The 17,464-nt window shown below is 44.6% G+C and overlaps 1 protein-coding gene and 1 non-coding gene across 8 annotated transcripts in view; one reads left to right on the forward strand and one right to left on the reverse strand.

Annotated features, from left to right (window-relative positions):
* JHY (junctional cadherin complex regulator) overlaps positions 1–17,464 on the reverse strand; it is a 60,121-nt gene that overhangs the window by 31,615 nt on the left and 11,042 nt on the right. For all 7 annotated transcript variants that reach the window (XM_053203964.1, XM_027036770.2, XM_053203962.1 and 4 more), the window contains one exon: positions 11,819–12,335. In XM_053203964.1, coding sequence (XP_053059939.1) covers positions 11,819–12,335 — 517 coding nt within the window. The remainder of the gene's footprint in view (positions 1–11,818; positions 12,336–17,464) is intronic.
* On the forward strand, positions 9,508–9,592 carry TRNAR-UCG (transfer RNA arginine (anticodon UCG)). Its single transcript has one exon. It is a non-coding gene; the product is annotated as a tRNA-Arg (tRNA).

Here is a 17,464-nt window from a genome sequence, read left to right on the forward strand (position 1 = left end):
CAGACTGTGCACTGAGCACAGAGCCTGCTTAAGATTCTCTCTCTCTCCCTCTCCCCCTCTTCCCCGCTTGTGTGTGCACTCTCTCCAAAATTAAAAATAAAATAGATTCCTGGGCCTCGCCCCAGAGTTTCTGATTCAAGAAGTATAGGATGGGGCCCAAGAATTTTCACGGCTAATAAGTTCCCAGGCAATGCTGACGCTGATCTAGGGACCACATTCTGAGAGCCCCTGCATTACAGTGACCTACAAGAGCCTGCATGAAAGGCACCAGCCAGTTTCTCTGCCTAAATACCTACACTCCCATCCACACAATCTAGTCCCATGCAACACGGACGTATTCGTCGTCTCAATTTACTGGATTAAGTAATACCCTCTAGTCCTTCTTTAAGATATCCTGGGGCACCTGGGTGGCTCAGTCAGTTGAGCGTCCGACTTCAGCTCAGGTCATGATCTCACGGTCCGTGAGTTTGAGCCCCGCGTCGGGCTCTGTGCTGACAGCTCAGAGCCTGGAGCCTGTTTCCGATTCTGTGTCTGCCTCTCTCTCTGCCCCTCCCTTGCTCGCTCTTTCTTTCTCAAAAATAAACATTAGAAAAAACCAAAAAAGATATCCCAGCTAATGCCCACAGCCAGATGCCATGACTGGCTAGCTGCTCTCTAGGATGCCTGGGTATTTCTGTCTCCGGTAGTTGAACTGTATGTTTACCAGCAGTTCTTTCTCCATTTGTTTGCAAACCTATTGATTTCTATTACACGTGTTATTAAAATTATAAAATTCATTGGAAGGTCAGATTGTTTGGAGAAGTCTGTGTGTGAACAGAGAGTCGTTATTTTCATGACAACTAAGTAAAATAACTTAGAATGACCCAGTAAAGCAAAAGGCAAAATGACAAGTAGGGCAGGGGGAAAGCTGTAAAAGATTATGGAAATGGTTATTAGCAAAATCAAAGATTATGTTCTTAGATCCTAGGCTTTTTAAGTTTTCCCTTTGCTCTTAAGAAATCCAAAGTATAAATCTTAGCTCTCAGACTGATTCAGGAAAGATGACGCAATACCCTGGTAGCATATGCACGGACAGAAGAGGCCTTGGCCCCTCTGTTAAAGGTTGGTGAATTAATGTATGTTTATATACTTTACGTGAAAATCAACTATCTCAGGTTATCATTGTTCATATCTGCTTTGACTGCTTTTTTCCTTAGGTTTATTTATTGATTTTGAGAGAGGCAGAGCAGGAGTGGGGAGGCGGAGGGGCAGAGAGAGAGAGAGAGAGAGAGAGAGAGAGAATCCCAACCAGGCTCTGCTAGGCCAGCCCAGAGCCCGACATGGGGCTTGAACTCACGAAACTGAGATCGCGAGCTGAGCCGAAATCCAGAGTAAGATGCTTGGGGCGCCTGGGTGGCTCCGTCGGTTAAGCATCCGACTTCGGCTCAGGTCATGATGTCACGGCTCGTGAGTTCAAGCCCCGTGTCAGGGTCTGTGCTGACAGCTCGGAGCCTGGAGCCTGCTTCGGATTCTGTGTCTCTCTCTCTGTCCCTCCCCTGCTCACACTCTCTCTCCCTCTCAAAAATAAACATAAAAAAAAAAAAGAGTGAGATGCTTAACCAACTGAACCACCCAGGCACCCAAGCCACTTGGATTGATTGACCAAATACCATTCCTGACCTGTATCCTAGAGGTTCCCACTGTACCAGGGGGCTTCTGCCTAAACAGCATCCTCTCAATGCTTTTCTAAAAAAATTTACTTTTAACATTTATTTATTTTTGAGACAGCACGAGTGGGGGTGGGGCAGAGAGAGAGGGAGACACAGAATCCTAAGCAGGCTCCAGAGAATCTGAGGCAGGCTCCAGGCCGTCAGCACAGAGCCCGACGCGGGGCTCGAACTCACGAACTGTGAGATCATGACCTGAGCTGAAGTCGGACGCTCAACCGACTGAGCCACCCAGGCGCCCCAGCATCCTCTCATTGCTTTTACACCATTGCACTTCACTCCCTAGGCCTCAATACTTTTTCCGCCCACCGCCACCTGCTAACTTCTGCTTTTTAGAGAATCTGTTTAACGATTGCCTCTTCTGTGAAGCCCTCTCTGACTTCCCCTGCCAGACTTGCGCACTTTTTCTTCTGTGTTCCTTCGGGGCCGTACGTGTCTCTACTACAGCAGCTGCTACCTGGTACCCACTCTTTACTCTGTGGACTTGCCACGGGGCCAGAAGGTCCTGAAGAGCAGATATACTGACAGCCGCAAAAGAACAGCTTCTTCCCGTTGCCACAGCTCCCGACCTTACCACAGAGCCACGCCATATGGCCTGGGCAAGATGGCACGGAAGGGTTGGGCACACCGGGCGCATCTGTGCAAGCTGTCCTGAGACACGATTACTCGTGTTACGATCACTTCTGGCTTTCTAAAGGGCATGCTTTCGTTACGTGGAAAGGTTCTCTTTTCGTGGATCCCTCCTCAGTCACATGGAGTTAATGGAGTGCCACTCTATGGATCATACAACTGGTAGCCCAAGCCAGTGCTAAACAGCACGCGCGGAAAGACGCCTTAAGCAACACACTGGACAAAACCGTAAAGTTCAATTTAAATTAGGCTGTCGTAAGTAAGTGCTCTTGTTGCGGTCGCACGGGGCAGAAGAAAAAAAAAAAAGGCCAATCAATGAACGCACAGAGTACTTACTCTGTAGAAGAAACGTTTTTACCAGCATAAAAAGGTGAGACTCGAACATGCCATCAGACTGGAAGAATTCTCTAGAACGGGATTCTATGTTTCTGGCCAGATGTGTTTAGAAAAAGATGATCATCATTTAAAGGTAAAGCCTGATTTTCTAGACGGCCAAACGTCTTGCTAAGGCTGAAACTATGGAAAAGGCAAGCAATGTATCACTTAACTATTAATCTTCTCTAGTGGGAGACTAAGTTCAGATTAAATGTCAATAATAATAGACATGTAGGGCGACATGCCCATCCAAGGCTTTCACACATAGTATCTCATTCGGTCATCCCAATAACCCTGAACCTGTGGTACAAGGCCGAGGCCTTTGAGCTGCATCGCAAGAGGGGGGTACAGTTTTCCTAAGCAAACAAGATAGGGAAGGGTCGTCCATCAGTGTGGCCAGAAACACAGGGGAGATGCTGGGTTCGGGGAGCCGCGAGCTCCCAGAAGATGCAAGGGGGAGGATGACAAAAAATAAATAAGACTGAAGCAGCAGGAATGGGCTGGGTCTCGGAGAGGGTGTGCGAGTCTGAGGGTCTGAGTCTGACCTACAACATGGCAAGCGTGAAGTGTTCGCGGACGGTCTTCTGGGGGTCCTGCCGTCGACCGGGCTGGCAGGGCATTTACATGCTATCCTTTTAGCTACACTTTCTTATCCCACCTGAAGCCCCATCCCTTTCCTTTTGCGTCATTGTAACCTGAAAAAAGAAAACAATCTGTTTAGAAGCCGTGGCTTCGGAATGCCCAGTGTTGGTAACAGCTTCCCTCTGCTGAGTGTCTGCAGCGTGTCGGGGGCTTTGTATAATTTTTTTTCCAATAAGCCTCCAAGGCAGACGTTGACCCCACGTAATAGATGAAGAAGGTAAGGTTTAAAGAATCCCTTGCTCAGATGTCTAGGAAGTGCCACCACCTAGGACGTCGGGGGAGCCAGGATGTATAATCCATGATGGTCTGACTCCCAAACTAGCGCTTTGTGTTGGTTTTGTTTTTTTCTCCCATGACATCGTGTTGCCCCTACGGGAGAACGCTGCTCCCAAGGCTGGCACAGACCGAACGAAGCTGGTCCCCCAGAGCTCCCGACGTTTTCCCTTTGCCGTCCGTCCACGCCTCAACTTGGACGACATCTCCGAGCCCTTCCCAAGAACCCAACCATCCCAGTTAGGCTCCCCCTCGTCATTTCATTAAGTAGCTATTCAGCATCCTCTGAGGCTTTTATTGGCGTTTGAAATTATTTTGTTACACGTTTCTTGCCTCTGTCACGTGACTGGAAGGTAAGCTCCTTGAAGACTAGGCTCTGTGTGTCTTGTTTTCTGTTCCATGCCGAGCACAGCACCGAGCACATCGTTGGTGCTCATTAAAGGTGTGTGGGCTGACTGACCTGCTGTCGCAGCAAGAGCCACAAACGTATGTTGACCTTCAAAATGGGTAGTGGATACTTACAGGGCTTTACATTGGCTTCAAGGCTATAGGGCGACTGAATAACGTTTCTGTATTTGCACTTGAAAAGCATCTGTACTTTCTAAGGAAGGCCAGGGGACGAATAGCGTGTCTAAAGCTGTTCCTGCTGTTTTCCAAGCATGCTAGATTTCACCTTTATCAGTCTTCAGAGTCATTCTGGAATCAAGACACAAAGGCAGCTCCTTTTTCAAGACCCCACTTTCTTTTCATGATAGATCATACATGGGCTCAAATCCTGGTGCGTTTCCGGCAAACGCTGAACAAACCATGAATAAAAAAGTTAAGCCTTGAATACTCCCCAGCAAAGCTCCTGGCTGACTGTGATACTTAGGTGCCCTCTAGTGTGTGTTCGTTTTTATATCCGTTCCTTGCTTTCCACGGCATGTGATAAAGATCTTCTCGTGCATTTCAAGGTGATTTCCAGTGCGTTTTAATGAACAATCAGCAGATGTGTGAAAAATGGCACACACCAAAAATTGCGGAGCAATTGAATTGAAAAGTCGGTGGTTCGGAGTCATTATTTAAAAGCAGAGAATGCATTTTAGGTCACCCCCAAGCACTCGGGGGTGTATAGTTACAAGGGTTATTACAAGATGTTGTGTGTTGTGGATCCATAGGCATGGTTCCAAAGAGAGGAGCTATCAAAGGATAGAAAGGGAAAAGCTGTGCTCTCACTCTGGCCCCCCGTCCACCCTCCGCAATTCACGCCCGCCAGTCCTATCAGGGTTTTTTATGTGTTCCGAACAAAACGTGTATCTTTATTCTTCCTCACTTTTTTTATACTGTATGTGCCATTCTTCTACACCTTTACTTTCTCTGTTAATAAGCCCTGATAAGTTATCCATAAGAGGTCATGGAGAACATCCCCATTCTTTTTTTTTTTTTTTTTTTTTTTTAACAGTTACAATGTCCTCTACTTTATGGATGTACTATAATTTCAGTATGCCCCAAATAGTAGACATTTGGGTAGTTTCCAGTCTTTTGCTTTTAAAGATAAGGCTGAAATGAATAATCCTATACACGATTTATTTAAAAACTGCACATAACTAACTAGGAAAAATGCCTCGGAGTGGAATGTGTTGGGTCAACTAAAAATAATTGTGGGGTGCCTGGGGAGCTCAGTCGTGTAAGTGTCCAACTCTCTCTTTTTTTTAATGTTTGTTTATTTTTGACAGAAAGAGAGAGACAGAGCATGAGTGGGGGTGGGGGCAGAGAGAGAGGGAGACACAGAATCTGAAGCAGGCTCCAGGTCCTGAGCTGTCAGCAGCACAGAGCCCGACGCGGGGCTCAAACTCACAGACCGCGAGGTCGTGACCTGAGTCGAAGTCAGAAGCTCAACCAACTGAGCTACCCAGGCGCCTCTCTCTCGCTCTCTTTTTTTAATGTTTATTTATTTGTTTTGAGAGAGCATGCAAAAGGGGGAGGAGCAGAGAGAGGAGAGAGAGAATCCCAAGCAGGCCCTGTGCTGTCATCACAGAGCCCAGTGCGGGGCTTGATCCCGCGAACCATAAGACCATGACCTGAGCCAGAATGAAGAGTCAGACACTTAACAGACTGAGCCACCCAGGTGCCCCAAGTGTCCAACCCTTGATCTCAGCTCACATCTTGTTCTCATGGTCGTTAGTCCAAGCCCCGCATTGGGCTCCATGCCGGGCACAGAGCCTACTTAAAAAAAAAAAATCATAATCATTGCTAACATTTGTGTAGTTTTTGCTATAAGCCAGGCATTGATCTAAGCACACTCCCTATATTAACCCATTGATTTAATCTTCTTAATAATCCTGGGAGGAAAGTACTATTATTTTTTTAAGGATGAGGAAACTGAGGCACATAGAGGTTAAGCCACCTGCCCACGGTCAGACAGCTAGCAGGTGTCAGTGCCAGCCGCCGTGGCTCAAAAGTCTATTCTCTTAGCCATTATGCTTTACTTTTTCAAGGAGTAAATGTATTTGTATTTTAAATAGATATTAACAAATTGTGTTCCATATCAGTTATACTAATTTATTCTCTCACCAACTATTCTGTACTGTTTTGGCCTAAAGGCTGAGGTCTAATGACTGAGGTTGGGGATCTTTTCATGTTTCATAGATACAGGTATTAACTTGTCTGTGAATTATCTATTCCCCGCCTTTGTGTATTTTTATATTGGGATTTTTTGGTCTTGATTTCTAGGAGCTCTTTATATATTGGAGATATTAGTGTTCCATCTATGATATGAATTAGAAGTATTTTTCTACTTTGTTCTTTATATTTTGACTTTCTTAAGCTTTTTCTCTGCAGAAGTTTCTGATACTTATGTAGTCAAATTTCTCAGTCTTTTATAGATTTTGGACTGTGAACCATTTTGAGGTTATAGGAGAATTTTCTTGTTTTTTTTTTCCACCTAGTATTTTTACGGTTTAATTTTTTCAATTAAATATTAGACCCATTTGGAATTTAGCTTGTTGTATGATATGAGGTATGGATATGACTTCATTTTTGCCCAGATGGCTACCCATTTGTTTTATCGAACAAGCCATCATTTCCTCACTGACTTGAGATCCTGCTTCATCGAATCGTAGTATGATATCCTGTACTCCCGTATGTAATTTGGCTCTGTTTCTAGACTTTCTACCACTTTTTAATGTCTGTATATGCATTAAATGTTACCCTAGTATTTAATTATCGAGACTTTATAATACACTATGTGGTAGTAGTAGATTCTCTCAGGATTCTTTTTTTTTAATTTTTAAAAAATTTAATGTTTATTCATTTTGAGAGCGGGAGGGGCAGAGAGAGAGGGAGACACAGAATCCGAAGCAGGCTCCAGGCTCTGAGCTGTCGGCAGAGAGCCCAACGTGGGGCTCGAACCCACGAACTGTGAGATCATGACCTGAGCTGAAGTCGGACGCTCAGCCGACTGAGCCACCCAGGCACCCCTCTCGCATGATTCTTAATTTCCAGAGCTTTCTTTATTATTCCTGGTTTTAGATTTCATCTGAACTTAATCAGCTTTTTTTTGAGTTTTGTTTTTTAAAAAAACTGTTGACTTTTTTAAATGTAAATTTCTTAGATTTACTTTCTTTTTTTAAAAAAAATTTTAATGTTTATTTATTTACTTGAGAGAGACAGAGACAGAGTGTAAGCAGGGGAGGGGCAGAAAGAGAGGGAGACACAGAATGTGAAGCAGGCTCCCGGCTCTGAGCTGTCAGCATAGAGCCTGAAGCAGGGCTCGAACTCAAAAACTATGAGATCACGAGCTGAGCTGAAGTTGGATGCTTACCCAACTGAGCCACCCAGGTGCCCCTTAGATTTACTATCAAATCTTCCCAAATACAATACACTACTTAAGACCCTGTATTACTCAACTGGGCAGGGATGCTTGCAACAATAAAATGTATTAAGAAGCTGGTTTTCTTGGCTGTGTAATGGCAATTGACATTAAGTCATTCATTTGGCAACAGGTGTCATTTGTCCTTTCAGTATTTCTAGTTGTAAGACACTTGTCATCTTTTTCAAAGAAATTAGGAGGAGACAATAGATTTTCAAATATGAAAACCTTCCAGATAGATGCTGCTTAATCTAAAACAATAACTTCCGCACCTGCCACCCCCAATACTTAACCTCCTGCTCCCAAATCCACAGAACAATCCTATCAGCCATTGAAAACATCAATGCTCTGTGGGTACTCACGTACCCAACTTTGACTTTAGGTCTCTGGAAACCCCTGTATGTGCTTTATGTGTGGTCCAGCAGCCTTGACATCACCTGGGAATTTGTTCGAAATGAACACTCTTAATTAAGTCTCTCCTCGGACCTACTCGATCGAAATCTGTATTTTAACAAGATCCTGAGGTGGCTCATTAGTGCCTTCGAAAAGTGTGAGGGGAAAAAAAGATCCATGGTTCTCAGTGGGCCTGAGAGCAGAAGTGGCATCACTCAGAACCATGTAGAAAATTCAAATTCTTGGGTCCCACCCTATGCCTGCTACATCATAAACCCTCGGTTAGGTCCAGCTGTCCATCTTAATAAACCCTCCAGTTGGCTCTGATGCACACTAACGTTTGGGAACCACTGTTGTTGTTGTTTTGAATGTTTATTTGTTTATTTTGCAAGAGAGGGGGGCAGAGAGAGAGAGGCAGGGAGAGAGAGAATCCCAAGCAGGCTCTGCCCTGTCAGCGCAGAGCCTGATGCGGGGCTCGATCTCCTCACGAACCAGGAGATCATGACCTGAGCCAAAATCAAGAGTCAGATGCTTAACTAACTGAGCCACCCAGGTGCCCCCGAACCACTCCGTTAGATCAAGGATCCTCTCAATCTTGGCTAAATATTAGAATCACTTGGGGAGCTTTGAAAGAAAAATACTGCCTCTCAGGATCTTATCCCGAGATGTCAGTTGGTCTGGGTGAAGCCAAGAATCATTTTACAATTCGTTTCTCAGGTGAATCTAATATTCAGTGAGGCTTTCTAACCACTGCTCTGGAAATACTATTTCCCCCTCAAATAAACTTTATACTGAAGAGAATAAGTTTGGCGGTGATGGAAGAGATTCAGTTTTCATTTCCCATATATTTACTGAGACCTTGCCATATGTTAGGCTCATTACCACGAAGATTAAAAATAACTACAAAGTGGGGCGCCTGGGCGGCTCGGTCGATTAAGCATCCAACTTCAGCTCAGGTCATGATCTCACGGTTCCTGGGTTCGAGCCCCACATCGGGCTGTGCACTGACAGTATGGAGCCTGCTTGGGATTCTCTCTCTGTCTCCCTCTCTCTCTCCCTGCTCCGCCCCTGCTCACGCTTGCTCTCCCTCTCTCTCAAAATAAATAAATAAGCTAAAAAAAAGATAACTACAAAGCATAGTTCTTGCCCATAAGGGAATTTTAATCTCTACTGGCAGAAAGACCTGCACATATTTCATATATAAATAATGAAAGGAACACGTCATTCTATGCTATTGACTATAATTCAGTAAAACAAGTTACATGTATCATATCACTGTTAGGTCAAACTGATTTCTAGCCTGTTTATTTTTAAATTGCTACTTTTTTTTTTTAAATGGAGTAAGATGAAGGAAATATATGTTGGGAAATGATGAAGAAACACTTTCGATTATAATTATAAATAAGCCCTTCAACATTTAAACCTGGACCAAGTGGCAGACAAGGTCAATGGCCACTTCAAAGAATAATTCATGAGCTTAAAGATTGAGCGGGCCAAAAATGCTTTGAAGCTTCCTCACTGGCATAACACAGAATTATGCTGTGGAATCACTGACAGTCAATTCACCCCAATGTTGTCTGTAAATTAAGTTACAACTACTAAGAAAAATTAGCAATTAAGAAATCAGCAGTTAGGGGCGCCTGGGTGGCTCAGTCGGTTGAGCGTCCGACTTCGGCTCAGATCGTGATCTCACGGTCCGTGGGTTCGAGCCCCGCGTCGGGCTCTGTGCCGACAGCTCAGAGCCTGGAGCCTGTTTCAGATTCTGTGTCTCCCTTTTTCTCTGACCCTCCCCTGTTCATGCTCTCTCTCTCTCTGTCTCAAAAATAAATGTTAAAAAAAATCAGCAATTAAAGAGTTTATAATAAAGCTATTTTCACTTTTATTAGTAGACATATAACTCTTTCCTTTGGCTTCATTATTTGCCTCTCCTAGATTGGCTTCTTTGGAGAACACATTTAAAAATAAATGAAAAATATTGTTCTTGTCTGGGGGAAACTACTGGCTAAGCATTTTTCACAGATACTGGACTGTTGAATTTATATTAAAAAATTTTTTTTAATTTTTTAATGTTTATTTATCTTTGAGAGAGAGAGAGAGAGAGAGTGCAAGTGGCAGAGGAGCAGAGAGAGAGGGAGACACAGAATCTGAAGCAGGCTCCAGGCTCTGAGCTGTCAGAACAGAGCCTGACGTGGGGCTTGAACTCATGACCTGAGCCAAAGTCAGATGGTTAACCAACTGAGCCACCCAGGCACCCCTATTTATATTTTTAAATGGGCAATGAAGCAAAATTCACAATTCCACCTAAGTTTCATGAAAATTATGTTAACATCTAAAATTGGGTCAAAATTAAATTCCGCTAAGTGTTTTGATAATTCAGCTGAATATAATACATCCATTCTTTTGTTTTATTATTAGTTACAAAGGCGAGGATGTGACCCTAATCCTTTAAGACTATAAAAGGATTTTCTGAATTAAGGGAAAATCTCAAATGTTCATCTACCTCATCTCTCTTGTTCTATCAAAAAAAAAAAAGAAAAGAAAAGAAAAGCTACAGGTTAGAACAGGTTAGAGCACTTTAAATAATACCAGTTTGAATCTGGAATGGGTTTAAGGGCATCCTCATTTAATAACTTTCCTTCTTATTTGAAAATGATTCCACATTAGTAGGTAATGAATTTCAAGCTATTTCCCCAATATGGATGGTAGATATACTGATCCGGCCCTTCTTTTCTTTCTTAACAATTTTTAAAAATTTATTTTTGAGAGAGAGGGGAGAGAGAGAGCTCGCAAGCAGGGCAGGGGCAGAGAGAAGGAGACACAGAATCTGAAGCAGGCTCCAGGCTCTGTCAGCACAGAACCTGACGTGGGGCTCAAACCCGCAAGCCGTGAGGTCATGACCTGAGCCGAAGACAGGCGCTTAACCGACTGAGCCACCCAGGCGCCCCAGACCTTCTTTTCTTACATCCACAGACACATCCACCAGGAGGTGGGCTGATAGGATCGTTAATGAGTGCCCATGAAATAGATTTTGAATCCATCATCTGGGATAGAATTTATTCTAGAAATGATCAGATGAGAAAGGGGGGGGGGCATTTATTCCAGTTTTATAGATGGAGAAACTAAAGTTTAATTATATCATCTGCACAGAATAAAGGAAGGTGTAGTGATTATCAATCATGGTTGGAAAGGTAATAAAATCACGTGGAGAATGAAAAACGATGACCAAACAACCACATGTTGTACCCCGCCCCTCTCCCACTACCACACAATATGTATCCAAAATCTAAGTTGAGAACAACTTGTGTATGTGAGTTGCTGTTTCTGATGTGAGTTTGTCATGTCACCTCCGTTGTATTGGGCATTTAAGAGGGTTGAAAACCAGGTAACCAGCACAGGGAACCATACGTTCAGTTCTCTATTTTATCTAATGGAATAGGCAGTTAAAAAAAAAAATCTGCATTTGGGGTGCCTGGATGGCTTAGTCGGTTAAGCGTCCAGCTTCAGCTCAGGTCATGATCTCACAGCTCATGAGTTCAAGCCCCGTGTCAGGCTCTGTGCTGACAGCTCAGAGCCTGGAGCCTGCTTGGGATTCTGTGTTTCCCTCTCTCTCTTTCTCTCTCTGCCCCTCTCCTGCTCGCACTGTGTCTCTGTCTCTCTCTCTCAAAAATGAATAAACATTAAAAAAAATTTCTTTTTAAATTCTGTTTCCTTGAATGGAGATATTTTGGATATAATTGACTTATAGCATTGTAAGCCATTGATGGCTTTGATTTTGGTCTTAAGAATTAGTGGAATAACTCCCCCGATTCCTCAAAGAAGAGCAAGGACATTTGTCTTAGCCATGTGGTTACAATGACATCACCATCTCAAAGGAAGTGGTCTCCAGCCATTTCAAACAAGGGCAAGTCCCAGTCTAGGGCTGGGAAGAGAGAAAGGAGCACTTACATACCTGTTCTGAGAGAACGTCCCCCCTTTTTTTATTGTGAAGCTGAAGATACGAGTCCGTTTTAGGAGTAGGTAATCCCAGAGTCAGCTTGTTTTTTTCCACAAAATATTGTTTGGACTTCCTTCGCCGCCGGCCACGTGATCCTGGCAGAAAAACCTCATTATGTGAACTTGAACTCTTCAAGCACCGAGAGAGCTTGCTGGACTTCTCCAGATCACGGTCGCTCAGCTCCGAAGATGGCTGGCTGTGATGGGTGCCGCGCTCATAGTTTGGGCTTAAAAATTCACTGCCAAGTAAGGAGGCAACGCTCTGTGGGCTCCTCTTCTGTTCCGCCTTTCCCCCAGGGAGTTCCATGGATGTCTCCTTGGAGGGGTACAGTGGATCTGAAGTCAGATTTTCAGTCGAGCTGTCTACGGACTCTGGCAGTGCTTCCACAGTCAAGAACTTCCTCTCCTCTTTCTTACTCTTCCAGTTTGGGTCGTATCGCAGGTCTGAATATTTATCCTCTACCGGCTGTTGGCTGCCCAAAGCAGAAGGAAAATGTCAAGTCTTTCATCAAAATGAACTTACTCATTCTATTTAGTTGATTATCCTACTTGAATCTTTCTCCTATAATTTTCCTCTTTACTATCTTTTTTGTTTTTAATGTTTATTTATTTTGAGAGAGGCGGGGAGAGGGTGTGCACATGTGGGAGGGGTAGGGAGAGAGAGAATCCCAAGCTGGTTCTGCACTGTCCGTGCAGAGCCCAGTGTAGGGCTCGTTCTCACAAACCACGAGATCTTGACCTGAGCCGAAATCAAGATCAGATGCTTAACCTACTGAGCCATTCTTTTGCTATCTATGTGTTCATAGACCTATCTGAGGCTCAGATTAGGTTTACACGCTGTACCTAAGGACGAAAAGGTCTTAATTACCCCAGTTCATTAAATTACAGAATCAAAGTGGGGGATAGTTAATTTACAAATGCTAGAAAAACAGCTGAAAAATAAATGTCAGTGACTCACTGTTTAAGGGAGGCTGTTATGCACACCTTAAGTACTTCGGCTAATGAAGATAAAATTGATTTCACGTTTTGGCTGGTGACCTACACATCTGACTGCTTATCTAGGAAGAACATGTTGTTGCTGCCTGGACGCTATTTTCCTCGGTCTGCGCCTTTTGTGAGGGAAAGCAAGATTCGTCTCAACTGAATACCCGCCTAGGTTCATCCTGCTGTAAAGCGATTTTACTTTTCACTTTATCTTTGTAGGTTTTATCAGCCGCGCTACAGAAAGATCCCCAAATGTTGAGAATCCGAACTCATCCTCAGTTCATGTTCTTTTCATTGGTCGAATCGATGCACACAGAGCAGCAGACAGGTCAGCATGCGCTTTAAGCTGTAGGACAGCCCTGTTTCAGCCAAAGGTTAAACGTAGGGTCCTGCCTTAGGGACACGGGCCAGTCCATAATCCGTGCATATGACCCCAAATAAAGTCTTCCCTTTTCCTCCTGACAGTCTCAATTTGTAAAGCACCTCCCGGTCTTAACCAAAAAAGAAAAAAAAAAAAAAAAAAAAAAAGGCTGGTAATATGGCATATTTAATGGCCCCTTTGATCTTCAAAAGCTAAATGGGGGAGATTTTCCTTCCTTGAGTACAGTACTTGCAATCCTCTAATCAAAAAGAAAATGTAAATCACCTAGGCTTTTTATGCTACTTGATATTCCCGTTTACAGAGGACGTAATTCTATGCTGGGTAAACAGACTAATGGTGCCCCTACGGCTAATTTACTTCTCTTAACGTGGACCTAGATTTCTTTTGCTTCGATTTAAGGCAAAAATTAGGGCAACACCGCAAAACTCCCATGCCTTGCTAAACCGTCATTTTGAATTTGGGGTTCACGTATTAAGACGGAGAACTTCTTGGAGCTGGTTGCTTTTCTTTCTCCACCCAGGGAAGCGAAATGACACGCTCTTCCAGCAAAATGCCTGAAGGGAGATTGCGCCCACGAGTCGGGAAGCCGGACACCGGGTTGTGTAGCTTAGTCCACCCCCTAGGCAGCACAGGGTTACGTGCCTCTGGGGCTTTGAGGGGGACCTTTCTCCTGGGTGATGTCTTGTCACGTTGAAAGCACTGTGTTTTGGCCTTGCCTTTTGCCTGGTTCCGTGGGTCTCTTTGGGCAGGTAGCGGGGACACGGAGTGGTGCAGCAGGGCACAATCTGGACCTGGGACTGGACAGTTCTGGGTCTGTCCTTACCTATCTGTGCATCGAATGCTGTCATCTCTGAGCCAGTCTCTCTGGTCTGTAAGTAGGGAAAAATTATATTTTGTTTACTTGTTGGGCTTGCATAAGCATCAAAATGAGGCAGTTATGTCATAATTAAGGGTTTGTATTTGCTTATTTTCACTGTGGTAACTTTGCCTCTCGACCTAGTTAAGGTTCTGGGCAACAGGGACTTAAGTGTCACCCTTCCTTCCCTAACCTCTGCCCTTAGTACTCCACCCTGAGCTATGGACAGAGGAGTTAACGGGTGTTTCTTAAATAACTGGGCCTCAAAAATACTCGAGTCAACACAAATGTGGCATCGGATGTTAATTTTTAAAAACCCAACGGTGTAGGAAATCAGACTCGAAACATGCAGGAAAGCTTCTTGCCTGGAACCAAATTAGTGAAAGCTTTTAAGGCTTGGTTCGTAATGAGTTAAACATAGGGTTCATCGGCGGTGGTTTAGGGAAGAGAAGAGGAAGGGGTACCTTGATTATATCTTCAATGTAATCATATAATCTTCAGTAAAGCCATGATTTTTTTTTTTTTTTACATGAAGAAGGGTGCCGTTTCCCCGTATCCAGTACATATTGAAAGGAAAACATAACGTTTAACTCTCCTTGTTCATTCATTTGCTCCGTTTCACAGAATTTAAATTCCCTCACTCGTTTGCTCACTCAGTGACTCTACAGGTATTTACTGAGCACTTACTGAGCTCGGGGATACAGCGATGGGCTCCCTGCCTTGTGGGGAATACAGACCAGGAAACAGGCAGTTTACAGTGGCCGTGATGAGGGACCTGATGACAGATTCTGTACGGATGCAGCGGAGGGCAGGTTGAGGAGAGCTCAGGGCGAAGCAGGGGGGAGGTCTTTGAAAGGCTTTGTGAACTCTGCGAAGGAACCTGGTCTGCATGTACCTCAGTGAACTTGAGAGTCTGGCTTTCATTGAGCAAAAATAACTTAATTAGAGAACAGAGGTGTTAGACACGAATACTTTCGAACAGTCCAGGCGATGAGTTTTGGGAAGGGATTGTCTCTAGAGGTGTGCATATGTATTTGGTGTTTCGAACAGATAGAGTCCCCTTCTTTGCACTCCGTTAAGAGTGACGCATCACTTTGCGGATCTGCTCGGCTACTCGGTCGGGGTGGCATGTGACGGGCTGACTTTGGGAAGGCAGCATACTTATTGCGTGCCAGGGAGGGGGAGTGCTCACGGCGAATCTCCAGTTTTTTCCTTAGAACAACCCTGTGAGGGCAGTACTCTCATGCGCCCCATTTAATAGATGAAGAAGCTGAAGCCCAGAGAGCTTGTGTCACTTTGCCAAGGTCACAGAGCGAACACGTGGTGGAGCCGGGACAGAGACCGTGGCAGCCTGCCCTGGCTCCTGTCCACGGGGTCGGTGGCCTGTGTTGTGCAGCTATCCCCGCGGGCAGTCACAGAGCGAGGCCTGCCTCATGTGAGTTAGTGAGTTAGTTGCATACACACTGAGCGGCTCCCCGGGTGCGGAGGCATTGGAGCGTGGTGAGCAAACAGAAGCAGGCCGGCGGATCTTACCTGCTGGAAAGGAAACAGGCTTTCTGCGCCAGCTCTCACAATCAAGGCAGAAGTTAGATGTGTACAGAAACATGCAGCATATTATGGGTATTTAAAATGGGGGGCTGCACAACCTTGCTTATCCCTGAAAACGTGTTAACCTCTTCTTTCCAGAGTCGGTTGCTAGATGATCACCTCAAGGTCCGTTTCAGTTCTATCCTTCTATGACCCTGTGATAAACTCACAGAAGAAGCGATACGCTGAGGGGTGCTTATTATTATAAAAAAAAAAAAATAGGTAGTCTTCGAGGATTGAAGGATATGGTTTCCCTGGTTGTATCTCTGCAGTAAGACTAGCGCTCAGAGCGGTCATCGTATTTACCCAGCATCGGCCGGGAATGGCATTATGCCCGCAGTTGCGACCGTAGACCTTCCTCAGTTATACATCATCTCCGTGGTGCTTTTCCTGCCCGGATAATGACGGGGAGTACTTTGGTTCTGAGAAATGGTATAGCAGAGCGTCTAAGGACAGGCGGCCCACATCAGACTGCCCGTATTCACAATTCCTGATGCCACCAGTAACCGTGTGAGCGTGGGCCAATTATTTACCTTCTCTGCGCTTCCTCATCGGTAACATGCGGATAAGAACAGCACCCATCTCACAGCGCTGTTGAGGGGATTAAGTGAATTAATACGTACGAATGCTTGTAGTTGTGTCCTTGACACGGAGTGAGGGCTAGCTGTGAAAGCCTATGTCAGTGAGCTCTGTCACCGTGCTTTGCTTGCTGAGTGTCACAGTCACCGTGACATAACAGTGTTGTGTATTGTGCTTCCTGCTGATAGATCTCAAGGGATTCTTCTCTCCCTGGGGCTTATGTTCTTTCCAGAACATAAGGCTGTCTTGTGATGCACTAAGTGGCACCTGAGTGGCCTTGAAGGATTAACACTTATCTTTAAAAATCCAATTTTTTTTTTTTTAAACCACGATTTAGGCACCGTGGACAATCTTTTTGAGCTATAGTTTAGGAGATGGGATTAAGAAATTTCAGCCACGTGGTGAAGTATTTTAAGAACCTGCTGAAAGATGAGGGGGAAGATAAAACAGGGAGAATTAAATTACTTTAGATCTACAGAAATAACTGTACTTTCGGGCCTCAACAAATTTCCGTTCCTAAATGCCCGTAGAACTATATCACACGCCGCAGAGAGACTGGTGTTTATAAGTGGAACCTAGAAAACACAACGGGCTTGGAAACAAATTAGAAAGAATTAATGGCTTTGGCTGAGAAAACTGGTTTTGAACCAATCGTGTGGAGAGAAACGCTAATGATGTTTGCATAGCAGATTTAAATCTGAAAACGTGGCTCTTCTAAGAGCTTTAATTACGCTGTGCCACTTGCGCCGGCCACGACTGTCTCAAAGTCTCCCCTCGGTCCCCCGTCTAGGTGGAAACTCTACGTTGAAACAAATGAAAGGTTACGTTTCGCAAAATCACGGGCATGGGAAGCTGTACTGTTTCACAGAAACAAATCTAATGGCCGAAACAGAACATGATACTGAAGGATCCCCATTGTACCGGGCTTGTGTGCAAAGACGCTCAATTATGTCTCGTGGTCCAGGTCAACACGCGGGAACAAAATGAGCGTGAAGTGCTCCTTCATCGGTAATCATCTGCACACAAAACATGCACTTCTTTTCCTCCGCATTCGCTAGAAAGGTTACGCAGACAATGCGGACACAACTCTTTTGTTACCGTTCAGACAACAGATGCAAGGTCTCCTCTTCAGATGCCTAGGTAAGACACGGATGCAGAGAGGCAGGGGAGGGTGGTCTCATATGCATGCACCATGATATTTGCCGGCTTTCATG

Source organism: Acinonyx jubatus, chromosome D1 (assembly GCF_027475565.1).
Source record: "Acinonyx jubatus isolate Ajub_Pintada_27869175 chromosome D1, VMU_Ajub_asm_v1.0, whole genome shotgun sequence".
Classification (NCBI taxonomy): domain Eukaryota; kingdom Metazoa; phylum Chordata; class Mammalia; order Carnivora; family Felidae; genus Acinonyx; species Acinonyx jubatus.